This window comes from Stegastes partitus, unplaced genomic scaffold, assembly GCF_000690725.1.
Source record: "Stegastes partitus isolate 25-593 unplaced genomic scaffold, Stegastes_partitus-1.0.2 Scaffold370, whole genome shotgun sequence".
In the NCBI taxonomy this organism is placed as follows: domain Eukaryota; kingdom Metazoa; phylum Chordata; class Actinopteri; family Pomacentridae; genus Stegastes; species Stegastes partitus.
Genome location: NW_007578101.1, coordinates 29,276 through 54,196, shown reverse-complemented (window position 1 = coordinate 54,196; position 24,921 = coordinate 29,276). Strand labels below are relative to the sequence as shown.

General features: G+C 43.5%; 2 protein-coding genes across 2 annotated transcripts; both read left to right on the top strand.

Moving 5' to 3' along the window:
* The first annotated feature begins 1,414 nt into the window (after nucleotides 1-1,414).
* On the top strand, nucleotides 1,415-9,454 carry cstf1 (cleavage stimulation factor, 3' pre-RNA, subunit 1). Its single transcript, XM_008284739.1, has 6 exons — nucleotides 1,415-1,539; nucleotides 1,888-2,101; nucleotides 2,194-2,471; nucleotides 2,561-2,758; nucleotides 2,919-3,309; nucleotides 8,787-9,454. The coding sequence occupies exons 2-6, from the start codon at nucleotides 1,933-1,935 to the stop codon at nucleotides 9,044-9,046; spliced, it is 1,296 nt and encodes a 431-aa protein (XP_008282961.1). The 5' UTR covers nucleotides 1,415-1,539; nucleotides 1,888-1,932; the 3' UTR covers nucleotides 9,047-9,454.
* Nucleotides 9,455-10,165: 711 nt separating this feature from the next.
* On the top strand, nucleotides 10,166-23,931 carry cass4 (Cas scaffold protein family member 4). The gene is made up of 7 exons (XM_008284738.1): nucleotides 10,166-10,295; nucleotides 19,195-19,617; nucleotides 20,278-20,361; nucleotides 20,465-20,581; nucleotides 21,055-22,365; nucleotides 22,490-22,570; nucleotides 22,980-23,931. Exons 1-7 carry the CDS (start codon nucleotides 10,293-10,295, stop codon nucleotides 23,394-23,396), a joined length of 2,436 nt encoding a protein of 811 aa, XP_008282960.1. The 5' UTR covers nucleotides 10,166-10,292; the 3' UTR covers nucleotides 23,397-23,931.
* The last annotated feature ends 990 nt before the right edge of the window (nucleotides 23,932-24,921 follow it).

Sequence of the window (24,921 nt, the reverse complement as noted above, 5' to 3'; positions counted from 1 at the left end):
TATGCCTGTGACTAGAGCTGTTGTTATGTTTTTAGTCATGAAGTGATGCTGGCTCCAGAGATAACAAATACTTCTGAAGACCTAATCATGCAGCTGAAGCATATCTTCACTCTCAGATTTTACTTATTTTTATTGTTTTATTGTCTCCCTCTGCACTGCATTAGATCATCTCTTCCAAATTATGAACCTACACTGAAGGCACCCAAGAGAAATATCCAGCCTACTTCATTTGTGTTAGAATGAGGCCCTTGCTACATATTTTGAAGTAAAAAATGACAGATGCATCATTGGAATCAGATTATCTCTCTAACACACTGAGCTACCATCATCTATCTGCATGTGTTATACTGCATATCTGTGTTTTTTTGGTCAGCATTAGAACTGATGAACCACACTGCATCATTGCCTCCGTTTTCCCACAGTGGTAATTAACTGCTGAATTGAGAAAATAACTTTGACAACATAATTTAGTCAGATTTCAGGTTAGTTTTGTAAGTAATACATATAAATAACACAGCTGCAAAACACAAGAAAAAATAGAATGATGTCTAATCTCTCATGCACATTTGTCCATTGCTGATTGTTGAATCCAGACTTCTCTGAGAATTAACTGGAAAATGACAGGAATGTGCAACTGGACACTCGATACTGATAATCTACTAATCTATTAAAAATAAAGCTATAACCTTTGTGATTCAATGACAAAGTGGGTGAACATTGCACATACATTTAAACTTGACAGCATGCATGTATTGCAAAGTGCACTGAATAGTTTAAATGAAGCGCATTTATTATTTCCCACCCACTTAATGAAACACTTTCCTGTTTAGAAATCTTATTGTGTGACCAGCTCTATCACAGCCTGGCCTCCAGGGCCTGTTATTACATCTAGTTTGCTTGTTTGGGTTTTTTTGTTGTTTATTTATTTATTTTTTTTTTTTTTTTTTGCAGGACTTGTACAGTTAAAACACTCACCAGTTCATTTGTAAACCAAAGTCTGCTTTTTTCTTTTATAGTAATTATTGATCCATAATTCTAGCTCCAAAGCAAACCAACCAAATCAAAGAACATATCTCAGTATTTATATTTTAATGTCGCTCATTTTCTTTAGATGTAACTTGTACAGGCATATTTGCAGCCACAGATATATATACATATCTATGTTTGCAGCATCCATGACAATGTTTGGTTTTCATGTGTTAATTATGCTAATTGAACACTGTTACTAGGCAACAAACAACAAAATTAACACCAACGCGGTTTTTTTTTTCTTTCTTTTTTTATCATTATCTTAAGCGGGTCTGCTAAATCCAGTTAAAGCAACAGCCGTGAGAGACGCTGGCTCTGAACTATTATCTGTAGTTACAGTAAAACCTACAGCGTGTCATCCATCGGTCTGCTGCAGCTTTTCTTCTTCTCTTCCAGTTGAGGCGCAGTCGCAGTTCCTGTCGAACGAGGCGGACGTCATGACGTAGGACGCAAACTGCGTAATACGTAACGCACGTTTGGGTCCAGAGGCGCCGTTGGAACTTCGAAGAGGTTAGAAATCTCTATGTTTTAATATTAAAAACAACAGAAACTGCGCTTTAGCTTTCACTGTTAGGTAGCACATAATACCGTAGTTGCAGAGCACACACGCTCAGCCAGTTCCGGTTTGTATCTGCTGTTAGCATACTGTTGTTTTGTCTTAACTGTAGCCACAAAGCTAACGTTGTTAGCATCACGGCTGAGCACAAGTCCCCATTCATTCGCTGTGTCTGACCATAACGTTAGCATAGTCACGGCTAACGGTGTGGAAGTAACATTAGCTTTTATTATTTTATTATTGTTCTGCAGCCGCTAACACAGTCTGAAGATAAGTTGCTGACATTGTTTGTTTGGTTACAGTCTGCTAAGTTGTCACTACTGGCAGTCAAGTCAAAGTGACCCAGCATGTATCGTCCCAAACCGACTCTGAAGGACCGACAGCACCTGTACAAGCTCATCATAAGCCAGCTGCTCTACGATGGATACACCAGCATCGCCAACAGTCTCATTAATGAGGTCAAGCCCCAGAGCGTGGTGTCGCCCTCTGAGCAGCTGATGCAGCTGGCAAAGATAGGTCAGAGATGTTCTCTCCATGTCCTTGTGTGTTTTTGTGATGTGTGTGTGTGAAGCTGCCCTAACTGTACAGTTTGCAACCCATAATAACAGGGATGGAGAACGACGATAGTGCCGTTCAGTACGCTATTGGACGCTCTGACACGGTGGCGCCTGGTGTTGGCATCGACCTGGAGTTTGACGCCGATGTCCAGACAATGTCTCCGGAAGCATCAGAGTACGAGACCTGCTATGTCACGTCTCATAAAGGTCCATGCCGTGTTGCCACATACAGTCGAGACGGGCAGCTGATCGCCACTGGCTCTGCTGACGCCTCCATTAAGATCCTGGATACTGAGCGGATGCTGGCAAAAAGTGCAATGCCCATTGAGGTGAGGCAGGTTGGAGAGTAAAGGTAGACTGGATGTTTTTAAGCCAGCGTGCTCACTTTGTTTTTTTTCCCCATTTATCTGTACATCAGGTGATGATGAATGAGACAGCGCAGCAAAACATGGAGAACCACCCTGTGATCCGGACACTGTACGACCACGTTGATGAAGTCACCTGCCTCGCCTTCCATCCCACCGAACAGATTTTAGCATCTGGCTCAAGAGATTACACCCTCAAACTATTTGACTACTCAAAGCCCTCTGCAAAACGAGCATTTAAATATATACAGGTCAGCTTTTGTGGACTCATCATTTATTTCTGCTTTGGGAAAAATTAAATTTGTTGATGTAAGAAAAGGCTGGAAAATTACAACATTTAAATTTGTAAGACTTTGCGGACCACTATAAGTGTTTTGTAGACCAATCCTTTCTTTGTCTACTTCCTTGCAGGAAGCAGAAATGCTGCGTTCGATCTCCTTCCACCCGTCAGGTGACTTCCTGCTGGTGGGAACGCAGCACCCCACACTGCGCCTCTATGACGTCAACACCTTCCAGTGCTTCGTGTCGTGCAACCCGCTGGACCAGCACACAGACACCATCAGTGGCGTCAGCTATAACCCCACAGCCAACAGCTACGTCACCTGCAGCAAGGACGGCAGCATCAAACTGTGGGACGGCGTCTCCAACCGCTGCGTGACCACCTTTGATAAGGCCCACGACGGAGCCGAGGTCTGTTCGGCCATCTTCTCCAAGAACTCCAAATACATCCTGTCCAGTGGGAAAGACTCCGTGGTCAAACTGTGGGAGATCTCTACAGGCCGAACACTGGTCAAGTACACAGGTAAGGAGGATGGGCTGAGGTGGAAACACGGTGCAGGGTCATAGACTGGCATGAAAGAGGTGTTAGATCTGACTTGAACACATTATGATTTGATTTGGACTCCTGAGAAGTCAACCTTGTATTTTTAGGGTCGAGATGCAGAAAAAAAGTTTACAAAGGGTGTGAATCTATCTATTTCATTTGATCCTCGACACATTTTGGTTTATGGTTTGTGTTCCACGAACAATAATAATAATAATAATAATAAGACATTTATTTTGTATAGCGCTTAACAGGGGAGAAGATAAAAACAGGAACAAAACAAGTTGAATAAAAGCAGATAAACAACAAGGCATAGAACGCAGGTAAAAATAAAAAAAATGAAAATGTAGAACAGTTAAACATTAAAAGCGATCTTAAAAAGGTGAGTTTTTAAAAGGGACTTGAATGAGTGGAGGTCAGAACAGGCTCAGATGGGAGATGGAAGGAGCTCCAGAGGGTGGAGCAGCAGCAGAAGAGGCTCAGTCCCCCCAGCTTGGTCCTTGGTGGTGGGGCGAGGAGGTGAGCAGAGGAGGAACGGAGGCTGTGGGAAGGCGTGTGGGGCTGGAGCAGGTCTGTGAGGTAGAGGGGGCAGATGATGGAGGGCTTTGTGGGTGAGGAGGAGGATCTTGAACGTGATGCATTGTTTCATAGCGAGTGGAGATGTTGGAGGACGGGGGTGATGTGATCACGTGAGCGGGTGAGGAGACGGGCGGCAGAGTTTTGAATAAGCTGAAGTTTTCTGAGGAGTTTGGAGGGTAAACCATAGAGAGGCTTTTGCAGTAGTCAAGTGTGGAGGTGATGAAGGCATGGATGAATGTTTCAGCTGCAGGGAGGGAGAGGGATGGTCAGAGACAGGTGATATGTTTCAGATGGAAAAAGGCTTTTGTTTTTGTGACCTGTTCCAATGCAAAACTGATGCAGATACACTTTTAAAGATGGTCTACTGAGATTTATTTTTCATTCTACTTAGATTTGATTGTCACTTAAATTAAGAGGGAAAAAAATATCCAGAAAATGAGTTCTTTCCATCTCAAATCATCAAATTCTTACAAGTTTCTGCTTAACCATCTCTTGATTTGCCTGAAATTTTTATTATTTCACAATTGAAAGATTAGAAAAACTTCAAAACCAGCATAATGCAAAATCAAGATCTAGTTTTCCATATTATCATCATCATCAAAGCTGCCAATTGACTGAGTGTTTGTTAGATTTGAGTAGTTTAGTAGTCAGGCAGTGTGACAGCCGGTCTTTGTGAAGGTCCTGGTCCAGTATCATCCTCTGCTGCACAAACAGTGTAGCGTCACCTACTGCAGTGGTCCTCAGGTGTTACAGACTGATTTACTGTCACCGCCTCTATTATCAGTCCTTGTCTGTCCCTAAAACACATTACAAAGTCTATTTAGGGATATTTTGCATCAGCAGATATTCATCAGTAAAATGAGCAACGAATGACAAATTTGTACCGTTCAGGACTTTTGATGAATTTCCTCAGAACAAGACTCACAGGGAAAAAAAGTTGACAATAAGTGAGACCTTCCTGTCTTTTTCAAAAAAAAATATTTGTAGTGGCAATAAAACCGAATTATTTTTAGATAGAAAACGTTTTTGATCCCACAAAGGGAGAATGTCACACAGGAAGCACAAAAACAGATAGAAGTGTGAGCATCTACCATATATCAAATGGAAAAACAAAACGTGGCACTAAATTATGGGATGTGTTGATCAGATTTTTTAGCTCTGATGCTCCAGTGATGATAATGAGTCAATCCGGCAGCTTCAGATACTAAACCTGATGCTTCATTCAAGTTTAAATTATTAATATGAATACAAGATTAACTGAGATCATTTGTTTTTCTTAAACTGACGGGACTTGATCTGCTAAAGAAAAGAAGCTGTTGGAGTTGTGGGACTTAGAAACACACTCGTATTTGTGGTTCTACAGAGTGAAGCTTCTCAGACACGAGCTGCAAAGAGCACTTTACTCAGACAGCAGCTGATCTCAGTAATACAGTCACCAGACACAAATGGGAGCTACAATATGTGTTGGGACAAGAAAAATAATACATACAATGATGAGATGCAGAACAAATGTTTAAATAAACCAGATATCAGTGTCATACAATGAGTTACTGCACATGTAGAGGCATAAACAAAAGGCTGGAAACATAAAAGTTTATCTGTGATATACTCGTCAGGACTCACTTCAAAGAACGTCTAACCATAATCTGATCTTTTGACTTCAAATATATTTGCTCAGTCTAATATGTATTTTCCACCCCTTGTGCTTCCCTGACCATCACTCACCAAACGGACCTTCACTGAAGGCCTGAGGGTTGATGTTGAGTGTTTCATGTCTGGGGAAACGGCGCCCTCTAGCAGACAAATGAGGAAGTTCATTTATTTTAACTTTGCTGTCAGGCAGTGAAGCGTTTGGTGTGAAATAACACACGATTTATCCCCCGTCAGTGTAACGCTGACCTGAAGCTCAGTGACATTTTCAGCTCGCAGAAGCGCAGCGACGTGATGTTTTTTCGTGCGTCCACACAAAGTGAGAGCTTCATCACACTGACATCACACTAACTGCTGCAACTTCAGCTGTCGCTCTGAGGAATCTTGTGGCAGAACAACAACCTGCCAATGCGACCGAATGATGACACCATCTTCCTCAGGGTCTGCTGTCACACTTCCTTCCTTCTTTGTGTGAATGATCACAGGCTTGTAAATGTTGACGAAAACACGGATGTTATTGTGTTTTGAAATCAGACGGCATTCTTAGATCAATGAGTGAATTAGAAGAAAAGCAGCAGGACTTCATTGTGTTAGTAAACACATTTTTCATTAGTGGAAAGTTTGTCAGAAGTACCAGTGTGCCTTTGGTTCCTTACTATGTAACTGTTGTGGAACTGGCCACAGCTGCATGTTTATGACTGGTCAGTAACTTAGAAACAGCTAGCATCATATTAGTTCAGTAAAACATTCCAGTGAGTTGGATCTGTGCTGCAGCATGCTGGCTTTGTAATGAAACTCTGAAGCACCGACTCTCAGTATTGCTTTTAATGTGTCTGCACATCAGCAGCAGATTATTTAAACTGCACATCTTTTAATACACACATCGTTAGTAGGTGAAAGTCTTCTGTGGTGGACACGGCCTCTCACTCTGATCCAGACGATGGGGGTCGAGGCCGATCAAGGCATTTGTCATCTATCGATATCAGCTGTACTGAGCACGAACCGAAGCCCGATTCTTTGTTTACGTCTGCTGTCATGAAGAGCAGCACAATTCTTCTGCCTTTGGTTTGATTAGCAGTTTGCCAAATTGTTTAAAGGTGCATTCCCACCTCCTGCCTCCCCACCTACAGTTTGTGGCAGGACGCTGCACAAGTGTTGTTAGAGAAAAATAAATGTTAAAGTATTTTAAAGTGGGAAAGAAAAGCTGCTTCTAATGTCTGCAATGAGTTTTTTGCAATGCTACCAGAAAACACGCTTTCATATATTTATTTTTATTTTTTTCATTTCAAAAGTTTGCTTCAAATTTGCTTGACAGTTATATGAAAGCACAACTGCTGTTACAGACAAAGCCACAGTGACAGGGACCAGTTCTACTGACGGACTCACTGAGTAGCTCCTCTGACCAGGACTTGTCCAGTGACGGTTTGGCAGCTGTACAGAACAATCACACACATCAGGCTTTGGAGTTTTCCACATGCTGAAACGATGTGTAGTGACGCTGTAGAAAAAAGGATGCTCTTAAGATAAAATATTTGTACGGTGGTTTCTGTCTTTTGTTCGCTTTTTTTCTTCTCAGGTTGTGCCTTGGGTCAGAGTTTGGAGTGTTTTTGATACAGCAGAGAAAATGCAAGAAATGCATAAAACATTTGCTTCGAGCCGTGTCTCATTAGCTGCTTTTCTTACAATGAAACCACTCAAATACAACATGCTGTCTGTAATAGGTGGTTTATTATAAAGTTCACATTTCAGTCCGTCTCTCCAATTTGGAGTCACTGTTGGGTTTGTCCTCTTATTCACACATGTAAAAAGTGCAGTCACTAAAGTCTGCATCAGAATAAATGCTGGGTGTGATGATGGTTGTGTTGTGACCCATCAACAGACAGCTGCTGATGGTGTCTCGTTTATTTTCAAAGAATATTGTCATGATTGTTTAGGAATTCAAACGTTGCACACGGCCAATGAGAAAAAACACTGAGCCAAGTCAAGAATTTCTCTTAAGACGAGTGCAACACATTCATCAATAAATTAAATATTAAAACCAGCAGGTCAGTGTCAGCTGTACAAAGTGCTTAAAGTAACACTGAGTTTCTCTCCTTGTGTCAACACGAAGGACGAAGCCATGTTGTCTGAAAACTTTATTGGCAATGTCACTGGACAAAAACAAACAGGGTCTTGCAGGGTTCCTACGCAAGTATGGAAAGTATGGAAAAGTATGGAGTTTGATTTTATACATTTCCAGGTCTGGAAAAGTCTGGAAAATGGAAAATGGCTATGCGTTCATATAACAGATCCATGGCTATGCGTCCCAGAAAATATTTGAGCAGATTGACAAGTTGAATGCCCGCCCTCTGCTCTTATCCTCTTCCAACCCATTGGCCCGCCCAGGTATTGTCATGTTCCACTGCTGCTTCCACAGACAGGTGATGTCCACAAAGTCTGTGAGTGAGTGATTCAAAATGTCTTGTATGGTCGCTGACAGAACTCATGATGGGTAAATTCTCTGATGACTGGCTCATAAATCCCAAATATAAAGACTGGATCAGGATCCTGAATGGATAAAGAAAGCTAAATGCAGACTTTGTGTGAACTCGGCGGCGGTTGGGAGTCATATGCAGGAGAAACACTGTCGTCTCGTCACCTCATCCTCTGACTGAGAGTCACAGCGTTTCTGGCTAAACCAGCATGAGAACAAGTCCCACAACATCAAGTGAACTAAGTTCACGATTTGAATTTTTTTTTTTTACCGAGAAGTCTGGAAAACGTATGGAATTTAGAAATTTCAAATGTGTAGGAACCCTGGGTCTTGGTGTTTCCTGGGTTAAGACATCATACATGTTTAATTAATAGTCCCACTGTGTGTGACAGCTGTCAGCCCTGCTAGCATGCTATAGATGACGAAAAACAATCGGCAAATGTTCCAGGTGGGGAATTTGCTACAGATTTTTTTGTTCTAGTAGTATGAGTACACAGACAGAAATAAACCTCTGACACACACACAGTCATGTTTGGAAAACTACTGATATGTTTGATGGTAAATTTTCTGCCATTATCAATGTGGATACAGGTGAGAACAGTTTAGCTAGAAGGTGAAGCTTGAAAGGCGTAGCAGCAGTAAGTACAGGAACCTGGTGAATGGTCCGTTACTGTTAGATGTACATTTGGATTTAAGCCGTGTGGGCTCAGTGTTGACGTTCACCCTCCTGACCTGCCCCTGCTGCCTGTTCCAGGTGCAGGGCTGAGCGGCCGACAGATGCACCGTACGCAGGGCGTGTTCAACCACACCGAGGACTACGTGCTGCTGCCCGACGAACGCACCATCAGCCTGTGCTGCTGGGACTCTCGCACGGCCGAGAGGAAAAACCTGCTGTCCCTCGGTCACAACAACATCGTCCGCTGCATCGTCCACTCGCCCACCAACCCCGGCTTCATGACCTGCAGCGACGACTTTAGGGCCCGTTTCTGGTACCGCCGCACCACCACGGACTGAATTTCCAGCCAACAGGGATGCTGTCTGACTCTTCTGAAGCCTTCCGTGACCTCAGCGAACTCGTCACTGTCGTCTGATGTGTGACTTTTTCTTTTCTTTTCATTTGTATTTTGTTTAAACCTGCAGTGGAATTTGTGTGACGGTTCTGATGAACATGAAGAGCTGTCATTGCAAAACCAAAAGAGTAAGAAGTGATGGGGGCAGTTTGTCAAGACGCGTCCTCAGTGTGAATGATACTCTGAAGTTCTGTCTCGTTTGTAGTCCGACCTGCAAACCTTCCTCTGATCTCACATCTCAGCTGTGATTGACTGTCGGGTCGGTTTGTTGTCTTTTCCACTTTTATATTTTGTCTATACACGTTGTTGTAATTCAGATTTTTATTAAAAACAAATAAAAGGAAGAAGCCTCTTCTGTGTATTTGATGGTGAAACCCCCTCCCCTCTCTCTCAGACGTAACCACAGGTCTGGTATCCTGGAAAGTTTTTGAGACCACAGTTGTTGCTGCGAAAAGTGAGCCGCAATCTGCAGCTCGCACAAATTACCACAACAAACCAGCGTAGTCATTGTGCAGTGGGTTTGTTTTCTCTCTGTCACAAAGCAGAGAGAGCTTCTCAGAGCTCCTGGTCTTCCTTCTGTGACCTGAACCCTCTGACTGGAGGGTCACGCTGCCCCATCTGCCCCCCTTTAGCATTCCCCAGCCCCCTGCCCAGCTCTCCCAGACGCTGCCGGTCTGTGTCGTCCAGACAACAACGAGGAAACCCACAAGAATTTCAGCCTAAAACAACCCTCCCTCCCTCGTCTACCTTATCAATCAGTCACGCTTGTGGAGGAATGCGCCGAGTTTATACGAAAAGAGGAAGCCAGAAATGAGAGTCTGTGACAAAAATTCCACCTCAGTTATTTGGAAGAATAAACTAGTGGCAAGTAATCTACTTCTGCTTTATCGGAAAGATGGAAGAGAATGTAGAGTTCTGTGCAGAGAGAGAGAAAAGAAAAGAAAAGTGGGGCAGCTGCAGAAGTGTGAGCGGCCAATGAGCTGCAGAGGAGAAGCTGTGTCACCGACATGGAGCTGGTGTCTCCGCCCAGGCTTTACAACAGTCTGGCTCTCTGTGACAGCTCAGACAATATGCTGGTGAGGCTGCGAGGAGGACCAGAGTTTTCACACACAGTCCTGGTTGAGATGGAAGAGTGACCCTCTGTGGACGGACTACTTTCCCCCCGTGTGGACAAAGTGACCTGCACAGTCATGGTGAGTCCTGCAGCCGCTCCTCACAAACACACAATTAAAATAAACAAAAAACGATTTGAATGATTTGTAGTAGAAGTTCTGAACGCACAGTGATGTTGTCCGCCCGGAGGAATGTCCCCGTAGACCACCTGCTTGGATTTCACTTGAGCTGCTGGTGTCAGATACCTCCTATTCCTGCTCCACCGTAGGCTGCAACCTGAGAGGCCTGATCCCGAGCTGAGAGTGAAACTTTACGAGCCCCCATTAACACAAAAGTGAGATTATCAAGTCCGGCTGCTCTGAGAACGGATAATTGGGGATGTTGGGTGGCAGCTTAACTTGTGACTTGTGAACCCGTGTGAGCTGATTTACTAGTGATAAAACAAACAGCATCAGTTTCTTCCCATTCAAATGCATCTTTTGAACCTTTTTGCACATTTGCTGCTGTTTCCAGAGCATGCTTCTTTGACCTCAGATCTCTTGTATGGGATGGATGTTTGTGTGCAATAACAGATAACTCAATTTTTCTAGATTTTCGGAAACCTATTTTCGTTGTTGTTTGCTTGAGATAATACCGATCAAACTGAAGTAAAGTGGGTCTGACTCAGTGGAAACGACATGACAACAACACAGATAAGTTTGATTGATGTTGTCTCAGGTAGACGATGGAAACGTGGGTTTTTCTGAAAGTTTGTCAAGAATGAACTCTTCACATATTATTTTGGGGGTATATTTGCACCGCTATGCCGATCAGTGTTGGTTCAAGCATCCCCTGGAGAAGCAGAGTGAGCCAGCCAACAGCAGATGGAGAAAACATTAAAGTTGGAAGAATTCTGTGTTAAGTCTCTTAGATTCCAGATAGGGGCCTGCCAGGTCGGTCAGTGTTTGGTTTGAGGTAGAAAATATCTCAAAAACACTGACGTAATTCATGTATGAGCAATGTATAGCATTCTCACATCCTATCTGTAGCGAGCAGTACTAGGAAAGGATGTGCATCACTCTGAAATTCCCCTGCACACAGCAGCCATACCACTGAGCTCGTCTTATTCAACCCTTCTTTAAAAATGACAGACCGCTTTGGCTGATGACTAACTCGCTTTAAGCAATCGCCTTTCCGGTTTATAAATGCATTTTGTGTTGGAATTTGTGTGTGTTTTTAGTTTGTAGGAAGCTATTTTTGGCTGCTGCTGTGTCTGTTTTTATCATCTGAGAGCAGGAGTCAGTCGACAGTCATGAGGGCTCACACAGCATCCTCTTCTCGCCGTCACTGTCCCCGTGTTCAACTGCTGAGGATTCATAATCGATGTCAAAAAAAACAAAATCATCAATATACAAACTGGGTCCTAAATAGCGAAATGGAGAACGGTTGGGTTTAGTTGGAGGTGTTAGCTGGACAGCAAGGCTGAGATAGTTAAAGCTCCTCTAATTCATGTTTTAGATGTGTGAAATACAAAGTGGCTCCTCGTGTCTGAGGGGATTTTTGTCTTCCGACATCGTTTTGGTTTCACAGCTTTACTTTTTCGGTTTCTTTCTGCGAATGAAAGCCCGAGTAAACTTCCTAGGAGCAGATTGCAGGATGTAGTTAGTAGTTACTGATCCCCGGCTGAAGACGCAGTCTTACTCGTGAACAACGTAAACAGAGACGATGGCGACACCTGAGGATGTTACAATATGGCTGATGGTGAGAAAACGGCAGCAGCAACATACGGCCTGTGATTTCAGCTACGTCTTGTGGTCTTCTTTCATCAGTTGCCATGGAGATGGTTAACCTTTACAAACTGTTTTGGGTGAAATTTGACCCATTCTGACGATTGACGGCTGTAAAAAAAAAAACAAAAAAACTCTAAACGTCTTTTAGCTTGAAATTTGATGGCTTCTCCTAAAGTGACCCAAAATACACAAAAATGAAAATATTTAAAAATGTCACACGTTTGTACAAGAGCTGCACGTTGTTGTACATTGAGGCTGTTTGGGTCAAATGTGGCCCATATATATATATATATATATAGATCTACCAGTGTGGATCAGATCAAGGACATGGTGAAGCTGTACAGGCCGTGTTTTATGTGTGTTTTTATTTACATGTATTCATGTGACATCGGCTATTTAGACACTCTAACAGATCTGTAGTTTAAAAATACATATAGACACTTACTCTGAGGGAACCTTGACAGGAATTCTTTACACTTTGGTCAAAACTGAGCAGAACTATACAATGAAGGCCTAAAATATGAAGTTGTCTTCAACTTCCCTTTTCTTACACAAGCAGTCAAAACACTCACAAACGGACTCTACGGTGCAGAACTCTAAAATGCTTTAAATACAGATGGATGGTGGGATTTCTCTCATCTGTTTGCAGTCTTCAGATGTTTCATAGAGCACATCTAGTTCCATTCTGACACCATGTTTGTTATATGAAGCTGAATCAAATATGCACAAACTAACTGGGTGTTGTCATCACCATTAGAAACAGACCGATAAGCCAAACCAAACCTCCCAGTGTCTCCCACCACCGTGCCCACTGCAACAGAGCAACATGAGCATTTGGTGAATATGTTCACTGTGACTAAAGGCAGACGATGAGTGTGAGGAAGTGTGAGTATAAATAAAACCACAATGCAAGCAGTGAGATAAGTTCCTGTCAGGGAAGAGCGAGTCTGCAGCCGGCCTGTTATCTGCAGCGCTGCTCCTCACTTCGTCCAGCCTGTCCTCCACTGCTGCTCTGACAGACTGTCTAGGAAATGACTGATGCTCACAGTCGTGCCCTTCATCCTATTTGTACTCATGAAGCCAAAATCAGCTAAGATTTGTCCATTCTAAAGTGTCACCATTAGTGAAATCTGCAGCTTATGCTGTAGACAAATGTTATGTCTCCTCTATGCTGGTATTCACTCCAGGACTGAGGATGCTGAACATCACTGATATTCATCCTGTGTTCACTGTACATCACATTCTCTTCCTGTAAAGGGGATCAATCTTTTACTTTTCTGAGTCTATGTTTAAATTCTGGGGCTTTGCTGAAATTTCTTTGCATGATTTATGTTTCCAAAAATACCGTATTGATCATACACAGAATTCATGTGCAAACTCTCTGCCTCAGTTTCAAACCGTATTAGCTTCTGTTAGCTTCTGTTAGCTTCTGTTAGCTTCTGTCTCTTTAAGCTCCTTCAAAAATAATCTGCTCTGATTGGCCAAAATGTCAACTTCTCAGATGGATCCGTACGTGTTTGATCCTGAAGCTGAAACATGCTGAACTTTTTAAAGAGAGTTTAGGATCTTCAGTCTTGTTTAACAGTGACATCAGGCCCGTATCTGAATTAAAGCCTCCCCATATAATGATATACAAACACTGCAGAATCTTTCCCCCTCTAGCAGCATGTTAATGAGGTGCAGCAGACCGTTCTACGTATCACAGCGTCAGCGTTAAAGGATGCTCTGACTTTCCCAGACTGTGCAGTCAGTGGGGCGGTACCATGGCGACCCATCTGGTAAATCTGGTAAAGATGCAGGATCACAAAGTGTTTTGGTTCTCGTCTTACTTTTGTCATAAACCATTCAAATGTTTATCTCTGATTTATTTTTATTGTTTTTAACGTGAACCCACTACAAACTTAAAGAACCACAGCACATGAAGCTGGAGGAGAAATCAGCCCAGAGTGTGTCGACCTGCCAGACGGGATGTTTATTTGTTCGGCTTTTCAGAAATGTTCGATCCTCACTTTGAGCTCGAACCACATCTTTCAGAAAAGTCAACTTAAAAAGCAGATTCCCTGCATCGTGTTCCCTCATTGTACCGTCTGTGCTGTAAGAAGTTCACTACTTCACCTCCTTTGCCCCCCGTGTGTTCACTTCCTCCCAAATCAGCTGACCGGCAGGAGCTGTCAGTTTTAACAGAACCGTACATGAAATCTGAACAACAGAACACAGCCGGAGATTAACAGCAGTTCTGTGTTCAGTGGTGAAACATGCTAAACCTATACTGCTTGTTTAGGCTTATGTTGTTGTGAGATGATTAGTCCTCCATGTGGAATGTTAATTGTCCACTAAAAGCTTCTTGGAAGTTTTCGTCGGTTGTGTGTCTGTGAGATTTTGACATAGTTCTCACCAGTTCCCGTACAGGAAATACCAGGGCAGCTGCAGCGAGTCAGTGTCACTGAGTCCGTCTGCTGAAGTTGTTTTGGTTGGAGACACAGTTGATGCAGGTGATTTTCCACCGTGCACCACATCTGAGAATCATTTAAGGTGAAAGAACTGATGGAGAAGGAACAAATTCCTGACATGTCAGACGATGATTTACAGGGATACCAAGACGTCGCTCCAGTTTGTCCGTCTGTCCTCGTCTGTCCTCGTCACCACACCCCCCTCCTCCTATGAATCTGTGGGAAAGTCTAATATGTCATATTTACAGGCTGACTTCCTGTCCAGATCCAAGAGAGGAGTAGATCTCAGCTATGTTGGTGACTCATCCTGAGCAGTCCTCTCCCACCGCTCTGCCTGGGAAAATGAGCCTTTTTCTACATTTTAGTGAAGTTGTGGTCGTGTGTGACAGATTTGTTCACCACCTCCGTGGGTGTCGTCCCGGGTCTGGCATGTGTCTGGGCTTATAATGGATGGAGCGCTGACCTGCCCCGGAGGTCGTGACCTGATGTCAGGGACCAAAGGGTCAGAGTGAACCAAGAGGGTGTCGTTCCCACACTGGGAACCTCTTCCTGTTCCACCCACTCTCTGGGATTGGACAGTTGATGTCTCTGCAGGTGATCCCGTTATACACGGAAAAGGATCGCAGTTAGGTCGCAGCATCACTCTTTCATAAACAGGGACTTCCATTCTTTACATGCTTATGAAACACCTGGTGAACGCACGTCAGTGACGGCTGAATAGTCACTCCACAGTGTGTGATGACAAACTCCAGAAATGAGTAGTTCTATTATGAATGCGCTCCGGATAGACTCTGATCAATCATCTCACAAAGAAGTCACACACTCCTGTCTTCTTTCCTTTTTTAACACGTAAAGTTAAACTCAAAAGCAATCTAATGCGCCTTCGTGCATGTTCTTCTTATTCCTATGTTGGAACGAGTTTTGCTGCTACAGGCTGTGGTGTTGTGGTGTGACTGCTGCCATATATCGGCTAATGTTAGCCAGCTTTGGACAGAAGTTACCTCGTTAAAAGCCGAGACATTTCACTGCCCTGATGCTCTTGTTAAGTCGACCATCCTGTAATGCGGTGACGTGGAGACTGATCTGCTGAACCTTATTATCACTCTGATACAGAACTTTTATAACTTCTGTACAACTGGTTGTTGTTTCCTGTAGTGAAGGGATTTTACAAACATGTAGATATCAGACTGAGGAAGAGAAAGCTACAAAACAATTCATCCATCAATGGAGACAAGAATCAACAGACTGAGCTGTGATGGAAATAACTGGCAGCTGCAGCATCATTAAATAGTTTGGTTTAAACATCCACCATCTGACGTCCTGTAGCTTCACTTCAACCCTTTAAATACAGTTCACTTCTTTCCTTTCCCCTTGACCTTGCAACTGTGGAGTTTTAAACGCTGTATGGTTGTTAAAATCATCATATCCCTCACTTTCTGAGAGCATCAGCTTGTTCCAGCCCTCTATAAAACCAAATAAATCTATAATTACACTGATAGAAACACTCAAACACACGAACGCTGTCTTTCTTCGAGACACTATTTCATAACTGATTGTATCTCATCGTTTCATCGTTTCATCGTTTCATCGTTTCATCAGCAGCAATTTCTGAATTTCAGTTGTTATTTCTTCACTTTTGTTTCATGTTTTTAATTAAGGACGCTGAGCTTAACAATCGATCTTTCTCTGTTTTCAAACCAGCAGTGTATGATACAAACAACAGACGTTTTTTTGTCCTCTGACAGAAAGCTCGCGATGTGGCTCGTTTGCCTGAACAGAAGCTCCCATCCCTGACTTTTAGAAGCACTTCTTGCGTTGCGTCCGACGCTGCGATGTTAATTTGTGAACAGGACGGAGGCAGAGGCGAGGGAGAGACGGAGGCAGCTGTGCTGAAGGCCAGCTGTCCGTGGAGCTGATCTGCACAAGCAGGCGTGTGCAGGAATCCAAAAGAGTCACAGCTGAATCCCTCTGTTACTGTAAACTCAACACGCAGAAACAGGAGTAGAAAAGCTCAGCGCAAGGTGAGGAGGAGGAGGAGGCTTGTGTTTAGAATAGAAATACTTGATTCACCCACGAAGGGAAATTTGGTCATTTAGGGGAAATCTGGTGGCCTGAATGCTGATAGCTTCACACGCTACGGCTGGTGGATTGGACATGAACTATGTGTACGTTTTGATCATAGTAATGGGGTCACACAATAGATTGTGGTTTCAGTGACGTTTGCGAAACTCACGCATCTAAAAATTCAACATGGAGAGTTTGCAGCGATGAAGGCGGTCAGCTGCCAGTGCGGTCGCTGGATATCGTACAGCAGATGATCCCAAGGAGAAAGTACAAAGTAAATCTCAGTGGCACGGTCGCTGACTGTCATCTGACCCGACGTATTTCACTTGCATGTCTGTAGCATGACCCCGAGGATTAGGCAGGCAGTTTGCTGACGCTTGGTGTGTGTGTTGAGGGGGAAGTGTGTGTGTGCTGCACAGGCCTGCATCCCGACAGGTGCTGAGCGTGCTGCTCTCTGATGGTGAATGGGCTCTTTGTTGGAAACAGGATTCAGCCTGAGAGGAGAGGGCCGAGTGTGAGGGGGTGTGTTTGTTTACTCCACTGTGTGTGCCATTATCTCCAACAGTTTCTCTTCTTCTTCTTAATCGTGCGCTTAAAGTTCAGTAATGGAGGCGTACAAATATTTCAGGGCCAAGACTCGTCCAGAAGTATGTGGACATCTGAGCGACATGTGCCATTAATGTGCTGCTACAACAGTCCTGGTCCTCTGGAAGCTGTCCATGACATTTTTTAGAACATTGGAGAAAGCCAGCAACCGATGGGAAGGTCTGCAGCTCCAGAGATCAGACTCAGAAATACTTTATTGATCCCTGACGGGGAAATTACTGATGTTACAGCTGCTCCCGTTCAGAGTGCACAAGTCCTAAAAATATAAACATAAGTTAAAAATATATATATATTGGCATATAAAAATATCAGTATAAGGTGTAAACAATGAACAAATATGTCTGTGCAGGCTGGTCCAGTTCTTCTGCACCATACTGGTAACAACTATTGATATTAACGCTAAAAATATCCTTTCAGATTGTAGGTTTTGCATGAATTCAAACAGGGAACAGTAAATATGCAGAATGTGTAAAATACTTACCCCTAAAAATGCTAAAATATATAGAAAGTGATGCTATTTGTTTAGTTTCTCTCATTTGTTCTTCTGTAATTTAAAGGTTCCCTAAATAACCTCACCATAAAAATAAAACACATATCAAAGCTTATGAGGAAAAACACATCAAATATTGTCCGGTCATATTTTATTTTGATTCTGGTTTTGCTCCAAGAACCTTTAGCGTGTTGTAGGGTGAAGCTTTTCTAAGGTTTAGCGGTCCTCTGACTAATTTCACACATTTATTAGTCACTGTTCTGTGGTCAGAGTGACGACAAAAAAGTGTTAAAACGAGCTCCTGCTGCAGTGAGTGGGCCTGCACACCACACGCTGCCTGTTTCTGCTCTGGCCAGCGGTTTTGGTTTAGAGATCTGTGTCAGTTAGATACGCCTTTGTGCTCATCATGGCACACAAAGCGAGCAGCCGCAGCAAAGAGCAAAGAGACCAACACTCAATACAGGAAACTCATTGCAGGAGGCCTCATCAAGCTTAGATTTGTCACATTCAGAGCAGAGCAGGACCAACTGATGATGGTTGAGATGCTCCGAGCACATGGCAGGAGGTGTAGAAGGTCATTCTGTCGGGTACAACCGGCATTCAGAACATGACATGAGGTTTCATTTACTCATTGAAATAGGATAGGATACTTGCAGGCCAGCAAGAGGAAGCTGTGAAGAAACTTGTTTTTCATTTATCTCTTTTAGGAAGCACAAACAAGAAGTGAAAATACACAGCGATATCTATATTTATATATAAAAACATACATTCAGTGTAAGAAAAAAGGAAAGAGCTCCGTGACAACTACGCTGTAAATCATTGTGGCTTTAGTCAGCTTCAAGAACACACAAAGTTCTGCTGCTGCCTTAAAAATGCAAACTTGTTGTTACCTGAACAGGTGCAGTCAGCTGAAGATGTGAACCTGAATCAGCTGCTCCAGACAGACCTTTTGTCTGCGTTTTCATATTTAATCAGTCGGTTCTTTATTTGACGGGGCTGAAACCATTTTATAAGTCAGACAGCGCCACGCTTCCTTGTTTTAAAAAGGCTGTACAGGGATAGGGCATGAATCTGACCTCATGGGTTTACTGCTGTCGTTATGATGCAAAGAAACAAACAGGATCCAACACGATTTAAATGATGCACAAGTTTTAATTGTGACTGGTTTCTTAAAGTGTCTCCAGACTGCTGTCAGCTCAGTTTCTTTAACAACCTGATTTCATTTTAATTTAATTTAGTTTGAAGTGAAAACACCTCAAATCAGACAACTAGTGGTTGTAAGTTCTAAAATTATCTGAAAATCAAATCTAGATATTTTTGATTGAATTGACTCGAGATTGACAAAACTTCTGTATCAGGTTGGTTTTTGTATTTAGCTTACAAGGAACGGTTCTGTAATTCGACAGAAATTCTTGTTTGACGGTGAAGTCATGTTCATTGTGAGCTGTGAAATGCCTGTCCAGACTCACATGTGCAACCTGAAGCCACATCTTGCAAGAGGAAATGTGATGAGATGTTGTGTTTTGTCAGCGTCACACACTGCCTGTCCACAGTGGGCTGGTTACTAAATGATTTCAACTTTTTCTCTTCTCTATTTCAGAACAAACTAGCCAAAGCTCTGTATGACAACACGGCCGAGTGTCCAGATGAGCTCGCCTTCAGAAAGGGCGACATCGTCACGGTGATGCATCAAAATGTGGCCGGCACCAGCGGCTGGTGGATGTGCTCTCTGTATGGACGCCATGGCCTGGCCCCTGCAAACAGACTGAAGCTCCTACCCCAGGGTGGACTCACTGCAGGCTCCTTAAGCCATGTGACAGAGAAACCCAAGTTAACTCATGCTGAAGCTGGTGAAGGTGTGCAGAACATCTACCAGATCCCAAGCGTACCCCGACCCACCAGTAGCCCTGCTTATGAGCGCATGGACCTGATCTACAAGGTCCCGTCCACTCCTTTATCAGCTTCAAAAAGTCCAATCCCATCAGCACTTCAGCACGGCGCAGAAGGACCTGACGGGAACAAGGTACATACATCTTTTTCAAAGGATAAATTTGTGATTATTTTTTAAAAAGGCTGAAGGTAGATGTTAGTTGGCCTCTTGCTTTGAGGTCAAAGTTGGCCTTCCTTCTTGGGAAGTGTTAACTCTCATGATTAGAGAGGTAGACTGCTGCAGAAATGCAATGCTGTGAAACTCCTGCTGGCAAAAGAGCTTGCAGATGGGGACCAGGGGCCTCTCCATGGGGACAGGCATGCAGCACCGAGCTCTTTATGGGCCTGTAAAAGACAAACAGACACAGACTTCAGACACTTTTAACTGCAAACAGCAGCCCATGCCGCCAGGGACCCCAGAAAGACAGAAGTGTCTGTACGGGTGCCTGTGCAGCAAAACGTGGGGAGAAATATACCCACATGTTCACCATTTCCTCTCCTGCTCCAGGGGAGTCCTGTTCCTTTCTGCAGTAGCCACCTAATACTCATTGAGCAGTATGGTTTCTATTATAGAACTGCGTTAATTGGCAAAGTGCATGCATAATGGGCTTCTCCGGCCCTCTCAACAGGCTTCAGAGCAAACACTGTCTCCATAAACGTGTTCATGCGTAGGTCAGTGAGGTAGATGCAGCTTTGATCAAAGCAGCACAGCCAGTCAGCCCCTAATATCACAGCCTGTCTCTCTTGTCTGCAGCTTTGTTTCTTCAACATGGCATCCAGTCCAAAAAGGGAGGTCTACGATGTCCCGAGCCAAGCAAGACGAGCTTCTCTGTTCACCGTGAGCACACGCATTAATCAATTTGAGACCATTTGTGGATATACGGCCACCAGAGGAGCTGTTGGTCTGATGTCTTCACTGTTTTTTCATCTTCTTTTTGCAGGAAATACCAACTCCCAAACAAATGTCAAAAAAACACTCGCTGATTCCAATTTCGGAGCTGGAGAAGAGATTTGACTCTCTGGAGAGTATAAGGTGCAGCAGTCCAGGAGACTCTTATGTGAGTTTCAGATGTTTTGAGGGATTAATGAATATCTTCGGCATCTATGATGTATTCACTGTGAAATGCAGTCTCTCTCTTAGTACTTTTGCTTCTAATTTTATTTCTGCAAAGGGTTCAGTGTGATGGAAATAAACAGGTACAGGAAACATGACGTGAGATGACTTTTTAAGGAAAATGTTTTTACACTCTCCTCCCTGTTTTCTCTCTAAGAACTTGTTGTCTTTACTTAATAGTCGAGGCTGTGAGTCATACCAGTGGAGCTCACTGTGTCTCTTCTTAGAGGCACTCGTGGGGTTTTACTCAGCTGTAGGTAGCTCATAGTAAACTCTCTTAGATGATCCAATAAGCACTTGGTTTAAAACAAACTGAGACCTTTACTTTCCACTAAGTGGCAAAGAATGTCTGCCTCCTTCTTGAAGACATTTCTTTCTGCATAACTGCTGTACTGACAGCGTTGTCCCTGCTTACAGGTCTATGCAGTTCCACCACCTCTGCCACAGGACCCAAACTACGACATCCCAGTCCCCTCATCCACCGAATCCCAGCAGAAGAGCATCGGGGGATACTGCACCCTTCCCAACCCTCGCAAGCCCGAGTGGATCTACGATGTGCCCGTGGGTCCTGAGAAACTAAGTCCAGGCCAAGGCTCCTATGATACAATGCCATCCAAAGCCATTTGCAGGCAGCTCTATGACACTCTCCCAGCACATGCTTTGCCCGTTCAAAGAGACAGTCCAACTTCCTCACTTTATGATATACCAAAATCCAGTTGTCTTGACATCCCAAGTCCACCCAGAGTGTTACCAAGGGTCCCACTTCACAACAAGCCCCCACCTCAGAGTCAAACAGAGGAGTTGGTGTATGCCGTTCCACCCAAAGAGGAACCCGCTACACAAGTTGTCAGTGATCCCCCCAGTGATCATAAACCCCTAGAGTGCAGAGGTGCCCCAAAAAGTATTTATGAACTCAAAAATGTGCGTCTGAAGCGGATGAGGAACTTTCTGGCCTGTACATCCTTCCATGAACTTCCAGGAAGTGTGGGGTCATCGGTGCAGGAGGATGAGCAAGCTAAAGCCTCACTTCTCACTTCAGCAGACAGTCAAAGAATCAGCACAGCCTCCAGCTCCTCCACCAGCTCCTGCGACTCTCTGGCGCTGAGCTCGTCTTCTCCCGAGCCTCTACGAGAACTAACGCTCAGTCAGGATGAGGCCTGCCGCAAACTTCTGGGCCTGCAGGAGTCTGTTTGCAAGGCTGTGCCTCAACTCATGGACTTTGTCAGCAGTCACTGGAGGTGCAAAGAACATCTCGAGAAACACCTCAAGGAGATCAAAGAAGCCGCAGAGGGGATTTCATGTTCTCTGACATGCTTTCTAAACTTTGCCTTGGATGTTAAGGGCAACGCCCGCCGTTTGACCGACACCAACCTGCAGACCAGACTCTATAAGCAGCTGTCCATCATAGAGGACTCTGGTGTGATCCTACAGCAGACAGTGAGTGCTCTGAACATGGCTGGCTGGCCACTCAGCTCCCTCTGTCAGGACCCGGGCCAGATCCAGACACCTGACCAACTGGAGCGCTTCGTCATGGTGGCACGCACTATTCCAGAGGACGTCAAGCGACTGGTGTCCATCATCAACGCAAACGGCAAGCTTCTATTCAGAGCTCCTCAGAAAGATCCAGAGTCCGGTAACACCGTAAGTCCTTCAGAGACAAAGAGGAGTCCTGAAGAAACTGAACAAGGAGGGGACTTGGAGGATGACAATGACTATGTAGAGCTTCAGGTGAGAATTTCTAATCTTCCTAAAAACAGAAAGGTTCATATAGTAGCTACCTGATGAGCTAAAGCCAAAGGAAACCTAATGCGTACCTGTAAATATAATGCTTCTGCTTTTGGCTTTAATTAAGACAAAGGATGAAGAAAGTGAGCAGAAGGACGGGCAGAAGGAGGCAAAAGAAAACATCACACCAGCCTCTAACATAGCACAGGTGAGTGTGTCCTGTTGAGACAAAGCATTCGTTCATACTTAAAGGTAAAGTCAGCAATAATAATCCAAAACACTTTCTTCTGTCAAACTTAGTAAAAAACTGTGTGCGTACTGAAATATTAAGTAGCCGGTCCGCCGGTCCACACAGCAGCATCCCAGCCGGTCCTGGTCACTTTAAGCTTTTGTACAGGACAAGAGAAAACTATCCAGATATAATATAACTATCTAAACTCCAGAATCACAACCTGGATCCTTATTGGTCAAAGCACAACAAAGCGACTCATTCGTGTCTTGGAAATTTAGATTCTTTTTATTTTTTATAACCATCAGCAATTTTACAAGCCAGGATTGAAGACTTTCCTGCTTTCAGAAGCAGAGTTCATGACATGTTCTGTTTCTCTCTTGTCCAGGCTGAGAACAAGCGCCACTCCTCCGACTCTGGCAGTGGCACAGAAGAACAGCGATCATCGTCCCTGTCAGAGCACTGTCGACTTTATTTCGGTGCTCTCCAAAAAGCCATCGGGGGATTTGTGGGCAGCCTTCAGGATGGCCAACCCCCAGAACAGTTCATCTCGCAAAGTAAGCTGGTGATCATGGTGGGCCAGAGGCTGGTGGACACCCTGTGCAGGGAGGCCCATCGTGGAGGGTCCAGCCAAAGCCTCCTGTGTAAGAGCAACCACCTGTGTGCTCTCCTGAAGCAGCTGGCTGTGGCCACCAAGAAGGCAGCGCTGCACTTTCCGGATAAGCAATCTCTGTACGAGGCTCAGGAGTTTGCAAAGGAACTGGCCCAAAGAGCACAGCACTTTCGGATATCGCTTGACCTTTGAGAGCGCAAAGCAAAACAAAATGTTTTATTCATCAGTCATGTAGCTTTTTCTTTTTAAAATAATTTCATAAGTTTGTTGTTCAGGCTTTGCTAAGCTGTTGTTTTTTTGCTAAATGTTGTTTAAAATATGAAGGATGATAGAAAAGCCGCTGGGACGGGCAGAAGAATTCAAACAGTCGTTGCATTTGTACCAAAGTCATGGAGTTCTGAAATAAATTGCACATTTAGGATGCTGTAATCAAGACGATTTCAAAATGCGATTTAAGTATGAAATATAATTTGTTTAATATAATGTACAGCAAAGTCATGTTCTTTGAGTATTGTTTGTCATGTGGATTTCTTTTGTTGTTTTTTACTTGACTGTGTAAGAATTCTCCGGGTAGTAGTTTGATACCGTCTACTGTTTGTGAATATTCATGTAAATATCCTTAAAAATGTGTAATGCATTCCCAAACTTTACTTGAGAAAAGACTGAGGACAGCACATGTTTGATTTTTATTGATATTAACATTAAAAACTGTGTATTGTTGATCATCTACCTGCTGCATACATAAAGAAAATAGGAGTGACTCCTGTGGAAAAGATGACAACAATATACAACGTTTGTGAGTACACCCCGTCGCAAAATCACTTAAAAGTCAACTGTTTTTAAAATGTACCACCCTACAGGAACTGCACTGCTTCTGAGCTGAACAGCAGGATGGAGGTTTGACGTCACTATTCGTTTAGTTTTACTATATTCATAATACAGATCAGGTGCTCTTTGCTGGAGGGGTTGTGTTGGTCCACCCTTCTCTGTGAAATACCCCAAAGGTGCTCTATGGGATTCAAGTCAGGTGATCTACTTTGGCGGTGCGCTCTGGATTGTTGTCATGCTGGAATATTCCTCTTCTCCCAGGCTTCTACAAAATAACAGCCATGTTGTCATCCAGTATTATCCACAAGCATCAATAGCATCATCTATAGATGTCATCTCCCCAACACTTTTTGTGCTCATGCAGCCTCATATCATCACACTTTCACCTCCATGTCTCACTATGAGGACGTTCACTGTTTTAGTCCTGACTGGGTTCACACTAAACATGGTGGGCCTCATCTACACCAAACCAAGACCTGCTCCCAGTGTCACTGTTATCAGCAAGTCTTGGGCAAATTAGTTAAACTAGTTATTAGGCCCAATAGACACATGTTCCATTACTCTGTGTTTTACTTTCCTGTCTCACCCCAGCTCCACCAGGTGCCTTTAACCGTTTATAGGCTGCTCCTTGAAATACCTGGAAAATGAAAATTTCAACTGTAGGGTGTTATTGAAGGATATTTCAAGATATATTTACTTTGTGACTGATTTTTTTAATTTTTTTTAAATGCTACAAATCAATATTAATAAATTTACCACATATGGTAACCTGCCCGTCTATGGTTTAAAAAAAAATGGAATTTATAATAAATGAAGGAAAAAGTAATAAACTGTGAACAAAATTATTTATTTAGAAGCATTTTAGTTTGAGGTAATTATATTAACACAA

Coding starts and splice junctions, on each gene's coding strand:
- cstf1 (XM_008284739.1), top strand. CDS start 1,933: ATGTATCGTCCCAAACCGACTCTGAAGGACCGACAGCACCTGTACAAG. Junction 2,102..2,193: donor GATGCAGCTGGCAAAGATAG/GTCAGAGATGTT, acceptor CCATAATAACAG/GGATGGAGAACGACGATAGT. Junction 3,310..8,786: donor AACACTGGTCAAGTACACAG/GTAAGGAGGATG, acceptor TGCCTGTTCCAG/GTGCAGGGCTGAGCGGCCGA.
- cass4 (XM_008284738.1), top strand. Junction 20,362..20,464: donor GACGAGCTTCTCTGTTCACC/GTGAGCACACGC, acceptor TTCTTTTTGCAG/GAAATACCAACTCCCAAACA. Junction 22,366..22,489: donor ATGACTATGTAGAGCTTCAG/GTGAGAATTTCT, acceptor GCTTTAATTAAG/ACAAAGGATGAAGAAAGTGA.